Source organism: Sinohyriopsis cumingii, unplaced genomic scaffold (assembly GCF_028554795.1).
Source record: "Sinohyriopsis cumingii isolate HCF-2022 unplaced genomic scaffold, ASM2855479v2 utg001741l, whole genome shotgun sequence".
Lineage (NCBI taxonomy): Eukaryota > Metazoa > Mollusca > Bivalvia > Unionida > Unionidae > Sinohyriopsis > Sinohyriopsis cumingii.
The window spans coordinates 133395-151660 of NW_028316041.1; the positions used below are offsets into that span (position 1 = coordinate 133395).

The 18266-nt window shown below is 36.8% G+C and overlaps 1 protein-coding gene and 1 pseudogene across 1 annotated transcript in view; one reads left to right on the forward strand and one right to left on the reverse strand.

Annotated features, from left to right (window-relative positions):
* The window catches only part of LOC149771679 (uncharacterized), an 87283-nt gene that overhangs the window by 60930 nt on the left and 8087 nt on the right, over nucleotides 1-18266 (forward strand). Inside the window, exons 3-4 of the mRNA XM_089948241.1 lie at nucleotides 13566-14396; nucleotides 16067-16327. Of these exons, the coding sequence (XP_089804367.1) occupies nucleotides 13566-14396; nucleotides 16067-16327 (1092 nt within the window). The remainder of the gene's footprint in view (nucleotides 1-13565; nucleotides 14397-16066; nucleotides 16328-18266) is intronic.
* On the reverse strand, nucleotides 10009-11866 carry LOC149771680 (uncharacterized; annotated as a pseudogene).

Sequence of the window (18266 nt, forward strand, 5' to 3'; positions counted from 1 at the left end):
TAACTATTAATTTGCCAATGTGTAGGTAGAGTAGTGTGAAAATAAACACTAACTCTTTCTTAAAAATATGAGGGTATGTGTTTGTGTGTTAGTGTTAGTAAGTGATAAAATAGGTTGGTGTGAATAGTAGATTAAAATGATGTTAGTTTTTTGAGCTGTTTGAGGTGTATATTTGGGGTTAGATTGGATTGTTTTGAGTATGTGGATAGTCAATTGAAGTGATGGGTAGCATAAAAAAGTGAGTGAGTGTTTCTTTTAGGTCTGCGCGTTGTTGTATTAGGTTATGATCTAGGTAAGATGAATTTTATGTTATTAGGGATGTTTTCCTTCACGTCCGCGCTTTCACTATAAATTGAAACTCGCTGGGCAGTCTAGCTACCCTTGTTGATTGATCAACAGTAAAAAATGAGCAACAGACTGACTAAAGTGATGGAACTTCAGATGCATCTGGAGTATGCCAGATGCCTCCTGAACGAGCTGGCTGCAGAGGCCCTTGTGGAAGAAGCCAGGATAAAACAAGAGGAAGAAGAAAGAAAACTGAAAGAAGAGGAAGAAAAAAAGAGAGGGATAAGGTCTCACGTGTTGATGATAGAGAAATGTGAGGTGAAGCCCTGGGTGATGGAACCTCCACAGGCAATGACTGCACCACAGTTACAACCACAACAAGAGGTAAGGAGACCAATTGTTCATCCTCGAATGAGGAATAGAAGAGAAAGAAGACAAAGGGAAGAAGAAGAAGAAGTGTTCACTATTCCGCAAACGGAGGAGTGGGATAGTGAAGCCACTCACCCCCCGTCAGCTCTTCCAACAACTTCAGTCAATTGGACCAATGACTGGAGTAGGCGTTGTGTCTGTGGTGCCAGACCCGGAAGGTGTCACCATTAGCCAGGTGCCTCTGAAGTTCCAAAAACAGTCCTTTTCAGGGCTACCCAATACTCTAGAAAAGAAATAACAATCCATTTGCCAATGTGCGTAGGTAGAGTAGTGTGATTATAAACACTAACTCTTCTTAAAAAAATGTGAGGGTATGTGTTTGTGTTTGTGTTTGTACTTTATTGTTTCTAAGAGTATGTGGAGAGTATAGTTTGGGTTTGATTATATGAAATGAGAAAAGTGGGGATGTTTTCCTTCACGTCCGCACGTTGTTGGGTTATGATCTAGATAAGATCAATTTAATGTTTTTAGGGGGATGTTTTCCATCACGTCCGCGCTTTTTGTATAAGAACCCACAGTATTCGTGGTTCAAACCATTCTGCAAAGAATAAAAAAAGAAGATGGCTTCAAACCACCTTAACAAAATGGAAAAATTGCAAAACGTCATGGACAATTTAGGAATGTTTGAGCAAATGTTGGTTAACTTAAACGAGGATCACTACTCATATAGTCCCCATAGAGTGAAGATGGAGATAAACAATTTACGAAAAATGAAGGTAATCATCAGTGATCTGTTGAAAGAAATAAAGGAGGAAAAGGAGGATGAAGAGGAAAGGATAAGGATGAGAGAATGGAATGAAAAAATTGAAAAAGAAGAAGAAAATGAAAAGAGGAAGAAAGAAGAGGAGGAAGAGAAGAAGAAAGAAGAGGATGAGAAGAAAAAAAAGAAAGAGAAGAAGAGTGTAGGAGATAAAATAAGAACTTGGTGGAGGAAAAGAAGAAATTAGAAGAAGAAGAAAACCCAAAGGCCCTTTTCAGGGCCAGCCATATTTCTCGAAAAGAGATAGTCTTTGAATTGCCTACCCCTTTTTTAAAAAAATTTTAAAAAAAAATCCCATATTAAATTCCCCTTGTACGTAGAGTGACCCACGATTTATTCCCATGTTCAATTCCCCTTGTCCGTAGAGTGACCCACGATTTATTCCCATGTTCAATTCCCCTTGTACGTAGAGTGACCCACGATTTATTGCCATGTTCAATTCCCCTTGTACGTAGAGTGACCCACGATTTTTCGCCATGTTAAATTTCCATTGTACGTAGAGTGACCCAGGGGTGTTTTTAATGGTAATTCCCATTGTACGTAGGGTGCCCCCCTTCACTACTGCTGTATGTTCCTTTCTACGTTTTTGGGGGTTTCATGGTGCTTTTTACCTTTTGTGGAAGAGTTCCAAAAATCTTGCCATGTTTGGTCTATACATGTTTGTGCGAAGCTTAGTGCTTCTGTAGAGCTATAGTTAAGCTTGATAGAGTGTTGATCTCCTAGTTTGGTTTGTGCAACTTAGTCTGCTGTTTCGTTGCCATAGATTCCAATGTGCGACGGTATCCATATGAGCTCGACTAATTGATGTGCTGTGGTGATATCGTCGATTAATTGGCATGCTCTGTCGAGGAATTGTTCCCCAGAGTGTATATTGCGATTTTGGATCGATTTGATAACGCTTAGGGAATCGCTTATAATGACTGCTTTAGGTATTTGGTTGTCTTTCATCCATTGTAGTGATTCAAGTATATCCCAGAATTCAGTGATGTAAATGGAGCAATAATCAGGTAACCTGGATCCCATTTGTATACTGAATTCAGGGATGACTATTGCTGCTGCTGTTCTTGGTGGGTTGTTTGTTTTTGATCCATCGGTATATATTTTAACATAGTCCGGGTATTTTTGGTTGATTTCGTTTACCAGTACAAGTTTTAGTAAGTTTTCTTGTCCTTCTTTATTGCCTAATTTGGTAGCTTCAGTGTTAATCCTTGGTGGTTTTTGTAACCATGGTGATTTATTCTGGTCTGTATTGTTTGTTACCTGTTTTTTTAGTAGAGGTATCTTTCCTCTTAGTTCAAGGATTACTTTGCCGCTTGGTGTGGTGGGTATGATTTTGGGTTTGAAGACAACTTTATACTTATTTATAGCTATTTTGGTGGGATGGTTGTCTAGGTGGGTATCTAATCGAATGGAGTATCGGAGGAGCAGTTCTTGCCTTCGTAACTTTAAGGGTAGTTCTCCTGTTAGTGTTTGTAGTTTTTCTAATGATGTTGAGGGGAGTGTTCCTGTGCATAATATTAAGGCTTTTCTCTGGATAGTGTCAAGATTTGTAGTACAGGTTGCTTAGCCGAGTTATATGCTTGGCAACCGTAATCCAGTTTTGATCTAATTAGGGTTTTATATATCGTGAGGATGGTTTCCTGGTTGGATCCCCAGTCAGTCCCTGTGATGTTCCTGAGTAAATTGAGATCTTTGTTACAATTCTGGGTGAGTTGTTCAATGTGCTGTTTCCATGTGAGGTGGTTGTCAAAGGAAATCCCTAGGAATTTTACTACAGTTACGTATTTGATTAATTGATTTTGTATATAGAAGTTTGGATAGACTAGGTTGTTATTTCGTTTGGGGGTGAATATGATTGCCACAGTTTTTTCATGAGATATTTTGAAACCCCATTTGTCCGCCCATCTACCTATGTTGTCTTTTCTCTGCTGGATTTCTTTAACTGTGTTATTAGCAGGATTTCCATTCCTCCATATGCCACTATCATCTGCAAATTGTGACAAGTTTATTTTTGTGGAGGCTGCATTGAGATCAAGGTCGTTTACCATTAGGTTAAATAGTAGGGGACTTATTACACTGCCTTGCGGTGTTCCATTTTCAAGTGAAAATTCTTCCGAATGGGTGTTGCCTGTTCTTGTGGTAATTTTCCGGCCTGTGAGGGAATCGCCAATCCAGTTGAACAAGCGTCCAGGTATTCCGAATTGGTTTAATTTGGCCATTAGTCCATTGGTCCATACTAGGTCGAACGCTTGTTCTAGGTCTAGAAAAACCGCCATGAGGTTGTGATCGGTTTTCCTACGTGCGTTAAAAGCGAGTTTGATGTCTGTTTCCAATCTGAGAATTTGGTCAGTGGTGGACCGTTTGTTCCGAAAGTCACATTGATTTATGGAGAGTAGGTTATTGGTTTCTAGGTGGTGTTTTAACTTATTTGCGATTATTGTCTCCATTATTTTGCAAATATTGTTTGTAAGGGAGATGGGTCGGTACGAATTTATGTTGTTGGGGTCTTTACCTAGCTTGGGGATTGGTATTATTATGGCTTATTTCCATTTGGTGGGTAATTGGCCTTTATCTCATATCCTATTAAAGAGTTTGATTATGGCTATTGTTATATTGATAGGTAGATTTTTGTAGACAATATAACCTAACTGATCCTTACCAGGAGATGTTTCGTTTTTGGATCGTAGGGCTATCTCCCATTCATGTACTGTGATGTCGCTATTTAGGTGAGATTCTTTTGTTCCTTGGTCTTGAAACATTTGAGGTTGGGTTTCCTCCATTAGTTTTTTTGTGTTCTTGAAAGTTTCTGGTGTGATTATTGTTGCTACTCATGTTCAAAAAATACTTCGCTCAAAGGTCTGCCTTATTTTTATTTGTTATGGCATTTGTAATTTTTGGGCTGAGGTAGTTACTTTCCCTTTCATGGCTTTTATCATGTCCCATATTTGTTTTGAGTTTGATTTTAGACTCAGTTTAGAGCAAAAGGTTTGCCATTGATTAATTTTAGCAGTTTTTATAGTTTGTTTTAGTGCTTTTTCTTTATCTTTATATTGCTGGAAGTAGATATAATTTTTGGGGCGTTTATATTTATTTAAGGCCCTTTTTTTGCCTTTATGTGCTATAGTGCACTGTTTCGTCCACCATGGTACAGGGTTTTTATTTTGGATATTAGTTGTCTTTGGGATGCATCGGTTAGCTGCCTCTATAATTGTGTATTTTATGTTATCATAATACATGTCAATACTTGGGCCTTCTAAGTCATCTGGATTTACTCTAATTATAAATAATTGGAATTGGTCCCAGTCTGCCTGTTGGTACCTCCATTTAGGTGGGGTTTCGTTTGGAATGTGTTGAGGTTTTGTTTGAATATTGACTGTGATGGGGAAATGGTCACTTCCTAACGTACTTCTTGATCCACCCACCAATTTGTGATTTGAGCCAATTTTGGGGTAGTGATGGTTAGGTCTATAGCTGAGAGAGTGCCATCCTCGGGGTTTAATCTAGTGTTTGTCAAGTCATTTAAGATGACTAGATTGTTCTCAGTTATCCATTTTTCAACCATTTTCCCTCTTTGATCTTTCTTTTTTACCTCCCCATAATTCATTGTGTGCGTTGAAGTCACCACAGATAATTAGATTGTTGTTGTTGTTATTAGTGATTGCCTTTAGTGAGATTAGGTTGGTAGGGCAGAAGGTACCCGCTGGGTCGTATGCATTTATTATTTGAATGTTTGTGGTTCCTATATTTATCATTTCTGACATTATTTCGATGCTATTATTGATGTTTAGGTTAGGGGGTACTTCTGTTATTTCATAGCAGATTAGTGTATCTATTAAAAAAATTGCTAGTCCACCCCATTTTTGCCCCATGGGTCTGTTTTTAAAGATTCCCTGGGTATAGCCTTGTAGTTTGGGCAGGCGTTTGTGTTCTTGTGTTTTGAGGGTTTCCTGTAGGCAGATTACGTCTGGTTTTACGGCCATATTATTCAGTTTGTTCTGCAGTTCTGATAGGTTTTTAAAGATTCCTCTGCAGTTCCATTGCCAGATGGTGATTTTATTACTTTTTGTACTATTCATTTTTGACGTTGTCTTTATCTCTTGGTCTTGTGGTCCAATCAGCTAGTATGGTGAAAATGGTTTTGAGGGTTCTCATTATGCTATTGAGATCTTGTATTAGGGTTCCTGTTGTTAGGTTCATTACTTCTTGTATTAATTCTGTGTTGGGGTGTGTGTTAGTTTTGGGGATGTTTGGCGTGACAGTTTTGTTTGCATCTGGAGTGTTATCAGGGTGGTCTTGTTTGTTACAATGTGGGTTGTAGTTTTTGGTTCTTTTGTTTCCTGATTCGAGGGTATGTTTTGTGATGCACTGTTTTCCCTTCTGATTCTGCGTGGAGAGTTTTGGTGCTCATTGATTGTTTCAGAGGTAGATTTTGTGTTGGGGTTGTTTTTACAGATAATGTTTTGGCAGAATGGTAGGTGAGGTGTTTTTCGTTCATTAAGTCTACTATTTGTTTCTCTTTTATTGCAAATCTGCATTCTGCCGATCTAGGATAATGGTTTTCTTTACAGTTAGCACATTTTTGTTTAGTTGTGTGGCATTCTCCTTTGTGTGGACCTCCGCAGTACTTACATCTTGGTTTGAATCTACATCTGAGGGCATAGTGTCCCAGTGCAGGCATTTGGTGCAAAATCATGGCCTATTTATGTAGTTTTCCAGCTTATGGCACACTCCTGGCTGTCCTAGTTTTATTATTGAGGGCATTGGCTCTGTAGCCTCTATAACTACTTTGTTTGTTCCTTGTCCCTTGTGATTTTTAAGACGATAGACTTTGGTGGTCTGTGTTCCATTTGCTGTGAGTTTATGAAGTAGGAGTTCATTGCTTATGTCCTTGTTGTATCCGTTTAGTGCTATTACAATTTTAAAGATAGTGGTTTTAGTGGGCTCAGCCAGATTAGTTGTGGTTTCACTGTGTTTGGAGTTCGAAGTGACTCGTGTTTTCCTCTGAGTGCTATGGTGTCTCTCTACTTTGATCTTTATTGGGCCTATAGTTTCAATTTGGATGAATTTTTCCACCTGTTGCATTGTGCTGCATTGGACAATCAGGTAGTTTCGCCTTGGTCTTATAAGTTTGAATTGTCCAGTATGAAATTTGGCCAGTGCTGTCATAATACTATTGGTACATAGACTAGTAATTCTGTTGCATCTGCTGCTTATGTATATGGTGTGTTCGATGGAATGATAATTGTAAATTTTGTTTTGGGGGTTATGTTGTTGTTTTATTTCCTGTTTTAAGTTAACCCTACTTATGTTTTTTTTGTGGTTGTTTTGGGGTTTTAGCGGGCAATTGCATTTACCTAGGTATGTGTTTTGGGTGTTTTGGTTTGTTTGGGGTCTTTGGGTTGCCATATTAGTGATGCTGCTGGTTAGTTTGGTAGTGTCTAATTCATTTGATTTGTTCCCATAGGTTGATGGTTCCCTTGCTGTTATTATCCCAGATGGTCCAGGAGCTTGGCTTGAGTGTATAGTTTCTTTCCTAATGTTATGATGTATTGTTTTTTGATTGATTTCCTGTTTTGGGTTGTTGGCATATTTCTAGAATTGGTTATTTCATTTTTAGTGAATTTTGGGGTGCTGGTTATGGTTATGTGGTCTAATTGTCGGGAGTGTAAGGTAAGTAGGTTACTGTCAAATTCATTTGTTAGGTTTGGAATAGTGGTGTCTACATCTTCATTTGTGTGTGATTTTTTCGCTTCCTTGAAGAGGATTGGCGATAGTATTGGCATTGTATTAATATTGTTCCCTGGAGTGTAGTTTTGTATTTCTTGTAGTTTCTGTTGGTGGGATGGGGGTGTGTTAGTTATGTCTGCTGATTTGTGGTTTGTTTGGTATGTGTTTGTGACCAGAATTTGGGGTCCCAGTGTGATGTTGGTCGAATTGGAGTTTGCTGTGGTTGGTACGACTTGCGTAAATCTTGCTTGTATTACATGCTTTATTGATGCTGTTTGGAGTTGTGCTACATCCATTATTTTTACTGATTTATTGAGAGGGTTGTATGGCGGCTTGTGTGTTTGCGTGTTTGGATTGAATAGAACCATTTGTTTGAACCTAGTTTGCATTCTTCTACTTAAATTGCGTATAGCATTGAATGTTGACTTATCTTTTGTTTTTGTCCTAACGCCCAGTCTGCTCCTCCGCTCCAAGTCTCTCCTTTGTTCGTTTTTTTTCTGTTACGTGTTCCTATCGTTCCTTTGTTTAAGAGTTCCTTTGTTCTGTGCAATTCCTTTATTTACGGCTTAGCGGGTTGCTAATCGTTTCCTCTTCTTTGTGTTAGTTTTTGCTCATGTTTTCCTGTTCCTTTATTCTATGTTAATTGGTGATGGTAGTGGCCGCACTCAGTATAACTTTTAAAATTATACACCAAGCCGGATTTACACAGTAAACAAATCAAGCCTATCAACGAGTAATTATTTTCTTGCGGTGATGGAGCACAGGTCTGACTGCTAAACGGTTGAAGGCCATACGTCATAATACAATGATGACGTCACAATGAACAGCATCTGAGCCGACAAGTAGATTGGGTTGACACCTGGGGCATTTCAATGCATCTGAACTTTTATAGTAACACGAGTTGTGTGGTACTATTCCCTCTCATGTAACAGCCATTCAGTCAGATTGTTAGGAACTTATTAGTCCTACAGTCTGAAGGCTAATTTAAATAGTACCCTGTGGGTACATTAAAGCCTGGGGGAGGTGGCTCCAATTCCTTCCCCCAGGAGTAATTAAAAAGATGCCTGTGGCATCAGTAACCAGTGGTACATATCCCTAGTGGACGAACACCACTTTAATCTAATTCAAGTTCAAGTTGGATCCTTGTCGTACCTTAACAACTGGTAGGGGCATTGGTCAGCCTTGACCTTTCCTAAACAAAATGGTCAAGAACATTATCTAATGTAAAAAAATTGACGATGTGCAGACGATCACGAAATTTATATGTCCTGATGCAAATGAAATACAATTATTGGAAAATATAATATGTGAAACCTTAGATCTTATACTGCATAGTTTTGTGTTTTAGCTGTTTTATTGATGAATGTGTTCAAAATTGGGGCGGGGGAGTTCTGGAACACAGCAACGACATTCGTGATTTTTAAAACAAAATCGGTTCTGCTGCATTTATTTACTGACAATAGCTTCTTCACACGTTCAAAGTGCTACATTTAACCTATTTTGTATTTCAGCTAGCAAAATGTTTTACGTAACAGTAATATTGGTTTGTTTTATGCATGTATCACCACCCCTACCCAATCCGTAAACAATGAACATAGGTGTTGATTTTTTTACGAAGGGATATGTATAATGTTCACAATCATTTGGACAGAAATAAATTAAGGGAAAAAGGGATGCGTTACACAAGTTTTTGTTGTATAAGGTAAATTATGTTGCTTTGATACACTTCATTTGCAAAATGATATGGCAGCGAAAAAGTCAGTATTGCTTTTGCTAGGTTTAAATGTGCCCTGTTCGCCGATAAACAAAATATTGATCTAATATATGAGAATACAATTCTACAGTGAAAATACTGTCCAAAACACACAGAATAAATGAAATATTTTGGGAGGACCCTTGAGGTGATTGGCACCGATGAAATGTATTGTCTTTTTCAGTTTCATACACTAAGTTTCAGTATAATTAATTTTAGTGAAATATATTTGAAAACAGACATCAATAATGATACCAGCAATCGTGCAAACAATGTTTTGTGACCTATTCATAACATGATGATATGTGCTCCACTAGATGTATCCATTCATCAAGTTTCCTCATTATCCAAACTTCCTTGATCCAAAATGAGCATTTCTGCCTGTGGAAGTTCTTAAAAGTAATTGCATCAAGTATTATGATGTTGATTTCAAACTGAAGGCTTAAACATTTAATTTCATACCAAACAGAAAAATCATCTGCAAAATAAAACACAAAAAATGGAAACCTTAAATAATCAATAATTAAAAGAAGGAAGTTCACATGATTAACTTGTTTTTATAGATGTATCCGACTTTAGTCATTGGTCTACCTGAATGAGATGCAGTTATCACCCTAGTGATGATGTACTTGTATTAACTGTGAACAGGGAGGGGGCATACTACATTGTAACAGCTCTCTATTCATACCTTACACATTCACAGGGGCACAATAAGCCACTGCAAACTTCAGTTTAGGAGTCATAGTAATAGACCCAAGTGATAGTACAGTTGTATTTCCTGGGAATACGGAGTCATAGTCTTAGACCCTAGTGATGATACAGTTGTATTTCCTTGGAATATGGAATCATAGTCATATACTCTAGTGATTGTACAGTTGTATTTCCTGGGAATATCGATTCGTAGTCTTAGACCATAGTGATGATACAGCTTTATTTCCTTGGAATATGGAATCACAGTCATAAACCCTAGTTTTTGACTTTTGGGCAATTTTTATAATTTTTCTCTTCTTAAAGAAATCATGTATGTCTTCAACTTTCTCTGAAGTTTTGGCATTCATAGCAACATCTTTATCGTAATCCTGAGTTGCTGCTTGAGAGGTTTCTGTAATTTGTTCTTCACTGTGACTGGCATCAATTTCTCCACATGGTAAATGGTTGATGGTGCTAACCGGGAATCCAAACTTTTCTTATTTGAGAATGGATAAATTCCAGATTTACCAAAAGCAGAAATTAAATTTTCAGGAGATAGTGCCTTCAAGTAAGGTTTGCATATAAGCTTTGCAATGTCATATCTTATTACTTGTTGTCCTGTGTTGTTTTGCAGGAATTGCTGACATTCACTGTTGTACATTGATTTGAAGGGTCCAAAAATACCAATGTCCAGAGGCTGGGTAATATGGCTTGTATGAGGTGGCAGTACAAAAATGACATTGTTTTTATTCGCTCAGTCTAGAAGTGTTGTTGTTGTTGTTATAGGGTTTAACGCCATTTTTCAGCACACGATAGGCTATACATGGCGGCCAGTATTAATGGTGGAGGAAGAACCCGGGAACACCCCAGAAAGAACCACCGACCCACGAGAAGCTACTGGTAAGCTTTCTCACATACCCACATTAGCCGAATCCGAGACTCGAACCCACGCAGGCAGCGGTGAGATGGCAGTGATCCGTAACGGAGAGCGCTTTAGACCACTCGGCCACTCGGGGCCCCTCTAGAAGTGTTAAAGATATATGTGATTTGTGACCATCATACAATATGAGGGTGGGCTGTGAGTTATTTCCACCAGCTATTCCACTATGCTTTGCAAAGTGTTTGGTGATGTAATTATGAAATATGGTTGAGTTGGACCAACCACTATCCGACATCTCACCAACAGATCCTAGAGGAGCACCGTCTAACAACTGAGTAGTCCACTTCTTCCCAGGGAAGACAAAGTATGGTGGGATGTGGTTTTTTAGCGCATTGCCACATCCAATGATGGTTACATTTTGTGATCTTGGTGATGCCACTACTTGTGCCTGAGTATCCTTGCCACATACAACTCTTGGAGGTGAATGCTCAGTATTGATTCCAGTTTCATCATTATTAAATATTTTATCTGGCCTTTCTCTTAAATTGTTGACTGTAAGGATGGTTAATAGCGGTTTAGTACATCCCTTGAAGCACGTTTTGCTCGCATGATAGATAGCTTCTGTGGCTTGGCAAGTTTTAAATCTGGCCACCACCCATAAAACCAGCAATCACTCAATGGTCGTTCACTTGGATCATTTTTCCACAAGACACTGCATAGTCTGCTGCAAGGTACTGCACATTTGTCTTTGTATATCCATATCCGATATCAGCCATATACTTGAGATGCTCTTCACTATCACTGAAGATTCTCTCTGGACCTGGCTTGGCATCATGGGATACATGTCCTCTAGTCCTATCTCTCAAGGTTGACTCTGGAACGCCAAACTGCCTAGCTGCATGATAAAAAGACATGCCTGCAAGATTTGCATTAAAAGCTTTTTCTAAATTTGTATAATTATACTGTCTCCTTGCTTTCTTCATACGTTGATTCTGAAAGACAGAGATAATATAAGTTTGTGACCATAATATATATATATATATATATATATATATATATATATATATATATATATATATATATATATATATATAGGTATTATTGGCTACCATATAACCTAATTCCATGCGTAGCCTTGATATGGCTTGTACGTCACCACCAGTATATAACCTATAACTATTAAAGTGCAGACGACACATTTAGTATATTTAGTACTCAAGACCGATGTAGATATTAAAATTTCGATAGTACTTTTGTATATAGTGATCCATGAAATTGCATGCACCTTAACAAATATTGCCTTTCTGGGTTTTTCACATGTACTTACCAAAAATGTTGACATTTTGATGAAATTGTGTTCCAACCGATCTGCGTAACCTCTTTTTCTGCAACTTTACCAAGGTAAACAGGCATCACGTGTGCAAAATTACTCTGGAAATCCCGTTTGCCGCGATAATATAGAGCCCGCGATAATAGAGCGTTTGACAATTTTGACCGGTTTTTAAATTAGAAAATATAATTTAAATTTACTCTCATACCTAGTGCATGATTTTATTTTATAATTTTACCTAACAACAATCACAAGCTTGAATTTTGTATATGTTAAACATCTGTAATAATCTTTGATTCTTCCCGGATTGACTGAAAACCTGAAGTTTGAATCTAATTCGGGTAGGTCTTAATACCGTGGATAAGATCTGATCTAGAGGCAAACATCAGTTGTGTTTGTGTGTAAAATTTTCTTTTATAGCCACCTACCAACTTTATGCCATTTGTATTTGGTTATCAGGTGGGAAATACCTAGAGGCTAAATCTACTGGGATAAGGGTTATTTCGGTTTCATATATTAATTACAATTTTCGTGCACAGTTTGCATCCTATAGATATAGGCTGTGGATCTCAATAGTTTTCAAGTCATGATGTAGGGGCAAATAAATATCCATTAGAGTAGGGGCCGTCCCTGTGGTCGAAATAAGTTACAAGTATGAATCTCTTTTTTATGACGGCGAGGTAGTGAATATTTTCCAAGTAGTTGTGTAAATTTGTCTTTGCATGTGTGTATTATGATTATAGGGTGGGTTTCTAAATAGTTTCTATGATATAACTTTAGGGTGGGGATAGACCCGGGGCTACCACATTATGAGGTTTCGTATTGATAAACTAGGCCATTCATCACATATATCACCTTCTCATGCGTTACTTGAAACTGATATAAAATCAATGCTACATGTTTAGCCCTTCTTTTCTTCTTTTCTTGAATGAGGTAATTTTTCAATTTATTGTATGGTCAAGCATATCGGCATGTAATATTTATGCCAGATTGAAGAAGGATATATCTTACTCGATTACCATTTATTTACTGCTGTATTTCTTTCTCAGTTAAGCCAGTAGGTTTGAGCATAAGGTGTACGTGTTTGCCTGCTGTGAGTGAATAATGGATATATTTCATCTCGTTGACGAAATAATTATCTTCTAGATTCACCACTGAAAGTGAGAAAAAAAAAACATGTATTTCACTCTTCTCCAGTGCTGTCCAACCTTTTTGACACCATGGGCCACTGGAATAGGTTTGTCTTGAATCCGAGGGCCTCAGCAGAAAACTGAAAAGCAGCAACTATATAGTTGCTCGAATTCTGGTGTGCCATTTAAAATCAGCCCGCGAGCTGCAGATTGGACAGCACTGCTCTACTCAGTAGTGGCACATGAAAGTTATTTATCTGAAAAACATCCAGTAAGTTTATGCCTTGCATGTACAAAAATTATTGTTATTATTATCATTATTATTATTATTATTAGTAGTAGTAGTAGTAGCACTTGCAAAACAATGTAAAATAGCAATTATGCTCATAATAAATAAAATAGGAACATCATTACTATTACAATAATGGTGATGTTAGCTAAATTGCAACATTAGACTGTTGTTTTAGGTGCAAAATATATATAAAGATGTGTGCACGTGTACTTTGCATTGTTTACTAAAACTATCTATGTCCGTATTTTGGGTATTCCGCATCCTGATGCATGTTACTTTTTATTCACAGCTGGCAGTACACCCTTCTACAATGGCATTGTGCTGATGGAAGACACGTTTCTGGTCACAGACAGAATTGGGTGGAAGCTCGAGCTTTACAATCGTCGTGATGGCAAACTGCTGTCGAAACAAAGACTGGAGTACCGTCCCGTGGGTATCTGTCTTATTAGCAAGACAGAAGTCGTTGTGTGGCTGTCAGACACATATTGGTACAGTAAGATTGTAATCTTGTCATTTGTATCTAATGGTAATGTAAAACGGGTCAAAACATTAGATATAGGTGCAGGATTTAATGAATGTCATTCAGTGGCAAAATTGAATTCAGACAAAATTGTTGTCAGTGGAGTACAACACATGGATTTGTATTGGTTTGTTGTAAACCTTACAGATGGATCTCTAGATTCAACTCACAAGATTTGCAAGGTGAAACTTGGAACATTTCGCAATCCTCTTCAATTTAATGTGAGTAATCTTAGTTGTAGTAACTTGGCCATAAAAGACAACACAGTTTACATCTCATGTTGGACTTTAGACTCCAATACTAAAGGCGTATATGCATATGATATTTTTAATCCACACACACGCAAGTTTCTGTATCAACACCAGGAATTAGACAGACCGTGGCCAATAATGGTTGACAGGAGTAATTTCATTTACGTGTGTGAATTGCACTCTGACAAAATTCATCAGCTGACGGACAGTGGTCAACTAGTGACCATACACACAATATCATCACTTCCCTATGCAATATTCTATGATGACCAACATGGAGTTCTGTACACCATAAGCGTTGGAAGTAAACAGATAACTGCATACAGACTGGATTATTTTCATCAATCAGGTAATTCTTTTTTATTTTACATCAACCTTTACCTCCCACGACAACGAAAACTACATACTTATTTATTTACAGTCAGAAAGGATTTCAATTTAGCTCTGAAAGCAATATATATATATATATATATATATATATATATATATATATATATATATATATATATATATATATATATATATATATATATATGAATTAAAAATGCTACAATTATAACTTTATTATCAGACTAACATGTTTAAAAGATGTCAAATATATTGAAAATGAAATAAATTAGTTTTTATTATCATGATTTAAACGTACCTCAGTCATGATGCTTAGGAATTGTTATTGATTTGAAGTTTGAATAGAATATTATTTGTCCATTTAAAATGTATCACTAATATACATGTACTCAAGTCCATTCAGCCCTGATTATTAAGTGATATTCACCTTGTTTGTCATAACAAAATTTTCATATAAACATTTTAAATATCAACTAGTTGTGACAATGGTGGGTGGCTACTGATAAGATAATAGGACACACGGTACAAATGGTATGGAAAAATGGAAACCAGCCTGGAAAGGGGTGAACATAAAATAGAGTATATATGGGTCTGGCTGACCAGGATTGGTAAATAATGTTAAGTTATGTTTAAGGAAAACTATCTTTTGAGACCATATCCTAGTTGTAAGTAAAACAAAAACTGACATTCTTTATTGATGGAATTTCAGTCCTTTAACAGTCTTGAGTTTGGAACACTCATTACTAAAACTAGCACATGAATCTTTGGTGCGGAATTGAAATCACATGTTTGAAACACATGCAGATCCAGAAAATACTGTGGCTCATATTCTTTCCTCTACACAGAAGCTGACATCGAGGTTTCATCTATAGTGATAAATATAAGTTTGATCATGAGCACTCGGAAATTCTAAGTTATTGAGTTTTTAATATCATGGTGTTCGCATAGGTTTACTATGGGAACTGAATTAGTATCGTGAGTCCAATAGTCGCAACTCTGTCATTCTAGAGTAATAAACATTTTTGCCAAAAGGTGGTGCTTTCATTGATATCTCCTAGCATGCGACATTGAATCCGGTTTAAATCGGGTTACACTTATGGATACAGCGTTCAACATTCTCACGTATTCTGACATAGTTTTTATAGCATTCATGTTTGTGGAGAGATTATATGTGTTTTGCTGTGGGATATTTATTTTTAGCTTGGGCTCTGCATTTTTTAAATTCATGCAGATTTGATTTTATAGAAAATAAAACATAATTAATGCTATTTAAAACAAGACACTGGATAGTATAGGAATCCTTAAAATAATTTTTACTTCACTTTATTTTTACGTACAAGTGATCACTGTACTTTGGATTTGTGGAGACAAAGATTTACATTGCTTCAGATGTGTAACTTTCAAAAAGCCTGCTAGATGTGCATTGTCATTTTCAATTCCTGGACTTCAAAGATAACTTGGAAAAAAGACAAAAAGTTTGTTTTAAAACTAGTTATTATTATATGTATTCTCATTATTTATTACACTTTCAGGAGCTGGTACTGCCTAGTGCCTACTCTGACAAATATCATTTTCCTATTTTAAAACAACTTAAGTTAGTGCATTTTGGACTAATTAAATCTACTGCAGCAATGTAGATACTATTATTTAATTTATCCATCATTTGCACAGGTATTCCATTAGAAATTTTAAACATGGGTGATAGATCCATTCAACTTTTTGAAGAAGCTCTAAAAGATGGAAAGGAGACAGTATACAGCATACGAATTATGGTTGTTGGACACATTGGTGTAGGCAAAACAACCCTGGTCAAGCGCCTTCTTGGGGAGGAAGTCAACATTTCTGAGAGATGTAGCACAGAGGGCATAGATGTCTATGTCAACTGCTGTGATGTTTCTTTATTGACCCATGAGTGGACAAGGCGAACAAAAGGTATATGGGTATACAAAATCAGAAAAGATCCACAATTCTGTATTTATATACACACTGTGAGGTGAAATAGATCATGTTATGCTGTTATGTGACCATTTTAGTGTGTTTTTGTGTGTGCTTTTACATAGTGCTAACTCTTTTATAGGCTGCTGTTTGTACACAAGTTACCTATTTACTTTTACTTACAATTGACTTACAATAAAGCATTTCATTGTTTCATATTAAGGATAGTATTTGTTAGGAAATCTTCCTGAGAGTGTATAGCGACAGTGTGCTTAAATTAGCAGCATCAGAGAAAAAGTCCATCACAATGCTACAAGCCATGTTTGATTATGTTTGCTATGTCTGATGCCTTCCTGACTCAATTTATTAATGTACCAGCTGGATGCTCAGTCATGGTCATTATCTAGACCTGTCAACAAAAACTTGCTTGAGAACTCTGAAATATGCTCCATAGGTATCAAAATGGATTAGCTATGTTATATTTTCAAGTTTTTATTATATGCCTTAGAATTCAATCTAAAAGCACATAAGCTGCAGAGAAAGACCATACATTGGTGACAAAACCTTGAAAATGGAAAGATCGTTAAATAAATACATTTCACAAATTAAGCGAAAAATGTACACCCCGAACATTTTATATACTTCATTTTGATTGTCATTAATCTGCCATTATATTAGACGAAAACAATTGTCGTGAGCTATGAGGTAAAACTATCCTAACTGATTAGAACCACCCAGTTAAATAGGTAAGACATGCAAAGCATGCTATATTTACACCCCTAGCCCCCACTTTGATTATGGAACTTTTTTATGGGGTGTAAAATAGGGACAGTAATTTTTGCTAAAAAAGAAGTTGGAGATCAATGAGATTATTTTGAAAAGTACTTTTGTGGATCCAATCGCAATGGAGGTTGTTACTGTATTTTGTGTTTTGAATCAATGTTTGAAGAGTAATTTATGTTGAAATGTGCATTTGAGAAGGGCTGGCCAAATGTGATGACTAACTAAATCAAGGACAAACTGTCCACTGCTACAGTTTTGGTAATATTGGATGTCTTCACAGAGTCCATTTCAAATGTCAGAAATTTTGTATGTAAGATACTGCCAGTCATGAAAGATTGATGTCCACTTTTCTTGCTCAAAATGTGTGCAAGGTAGAAGCAGTCTGGATATTAAGTGAATAAAAAATGGCTTAGATAATTTGGTTCAGATTTAAAAGAGCAAATGTTTGGCTGGCAGATGTAACGGTTCCAATGACATTCGTCATACTGGGTAAAAATCACATGGTTTGTATCAGTCCCTACAAATTGGAAGTATGCTTACATTTTAATAAACCTTAGTAAGGCCAAGAAAAGTTCTTTAAAAATTTTCTTTTAAGTCCTAATTTTTTCAGTTCGGAGGTACGGAATTGACTGAGTTGTAAGTACTGTATGTTCGGTCCTTACATTCAAGATAATAATCCTTATAAAGTCTTTACCAAGTCCTTACCAGATATTTTCCTAAAATGGTACCCAAAAATATCTACACCAATTGCAAGCAATGCACAGATTGTGGTAACTGTAGATGATGGTAAAGTCCACTTATTGTGTGGAAACTATTTGTTTTGAAGTAACTTTGACCTTGGCTTTTGACTCCAAAATAGATAGGATTCTTTCCAACCACACATAGTAGCTAGAAGTTTGGTAACTGTATATTGTGAATAACTTTAGTTACTAGCACAAACCAGCTTTCTTCTGTTTAAGTGCTCTTGACTTTTAAACCCTGAAATCAATATAATTCTTCCTTTCCCTAAGTGCAGACTATACACAGTTTCATAATTGTAACCATGGAGAACTTGAATTATTGCACAGAAACTTTTGTCCTTCTTTCAGACATAGGAACCTTGGCCTTTGAGCCCCAAATCAGTAGTGTTCTTCCTTCCCCCAAGTGCAAGGTA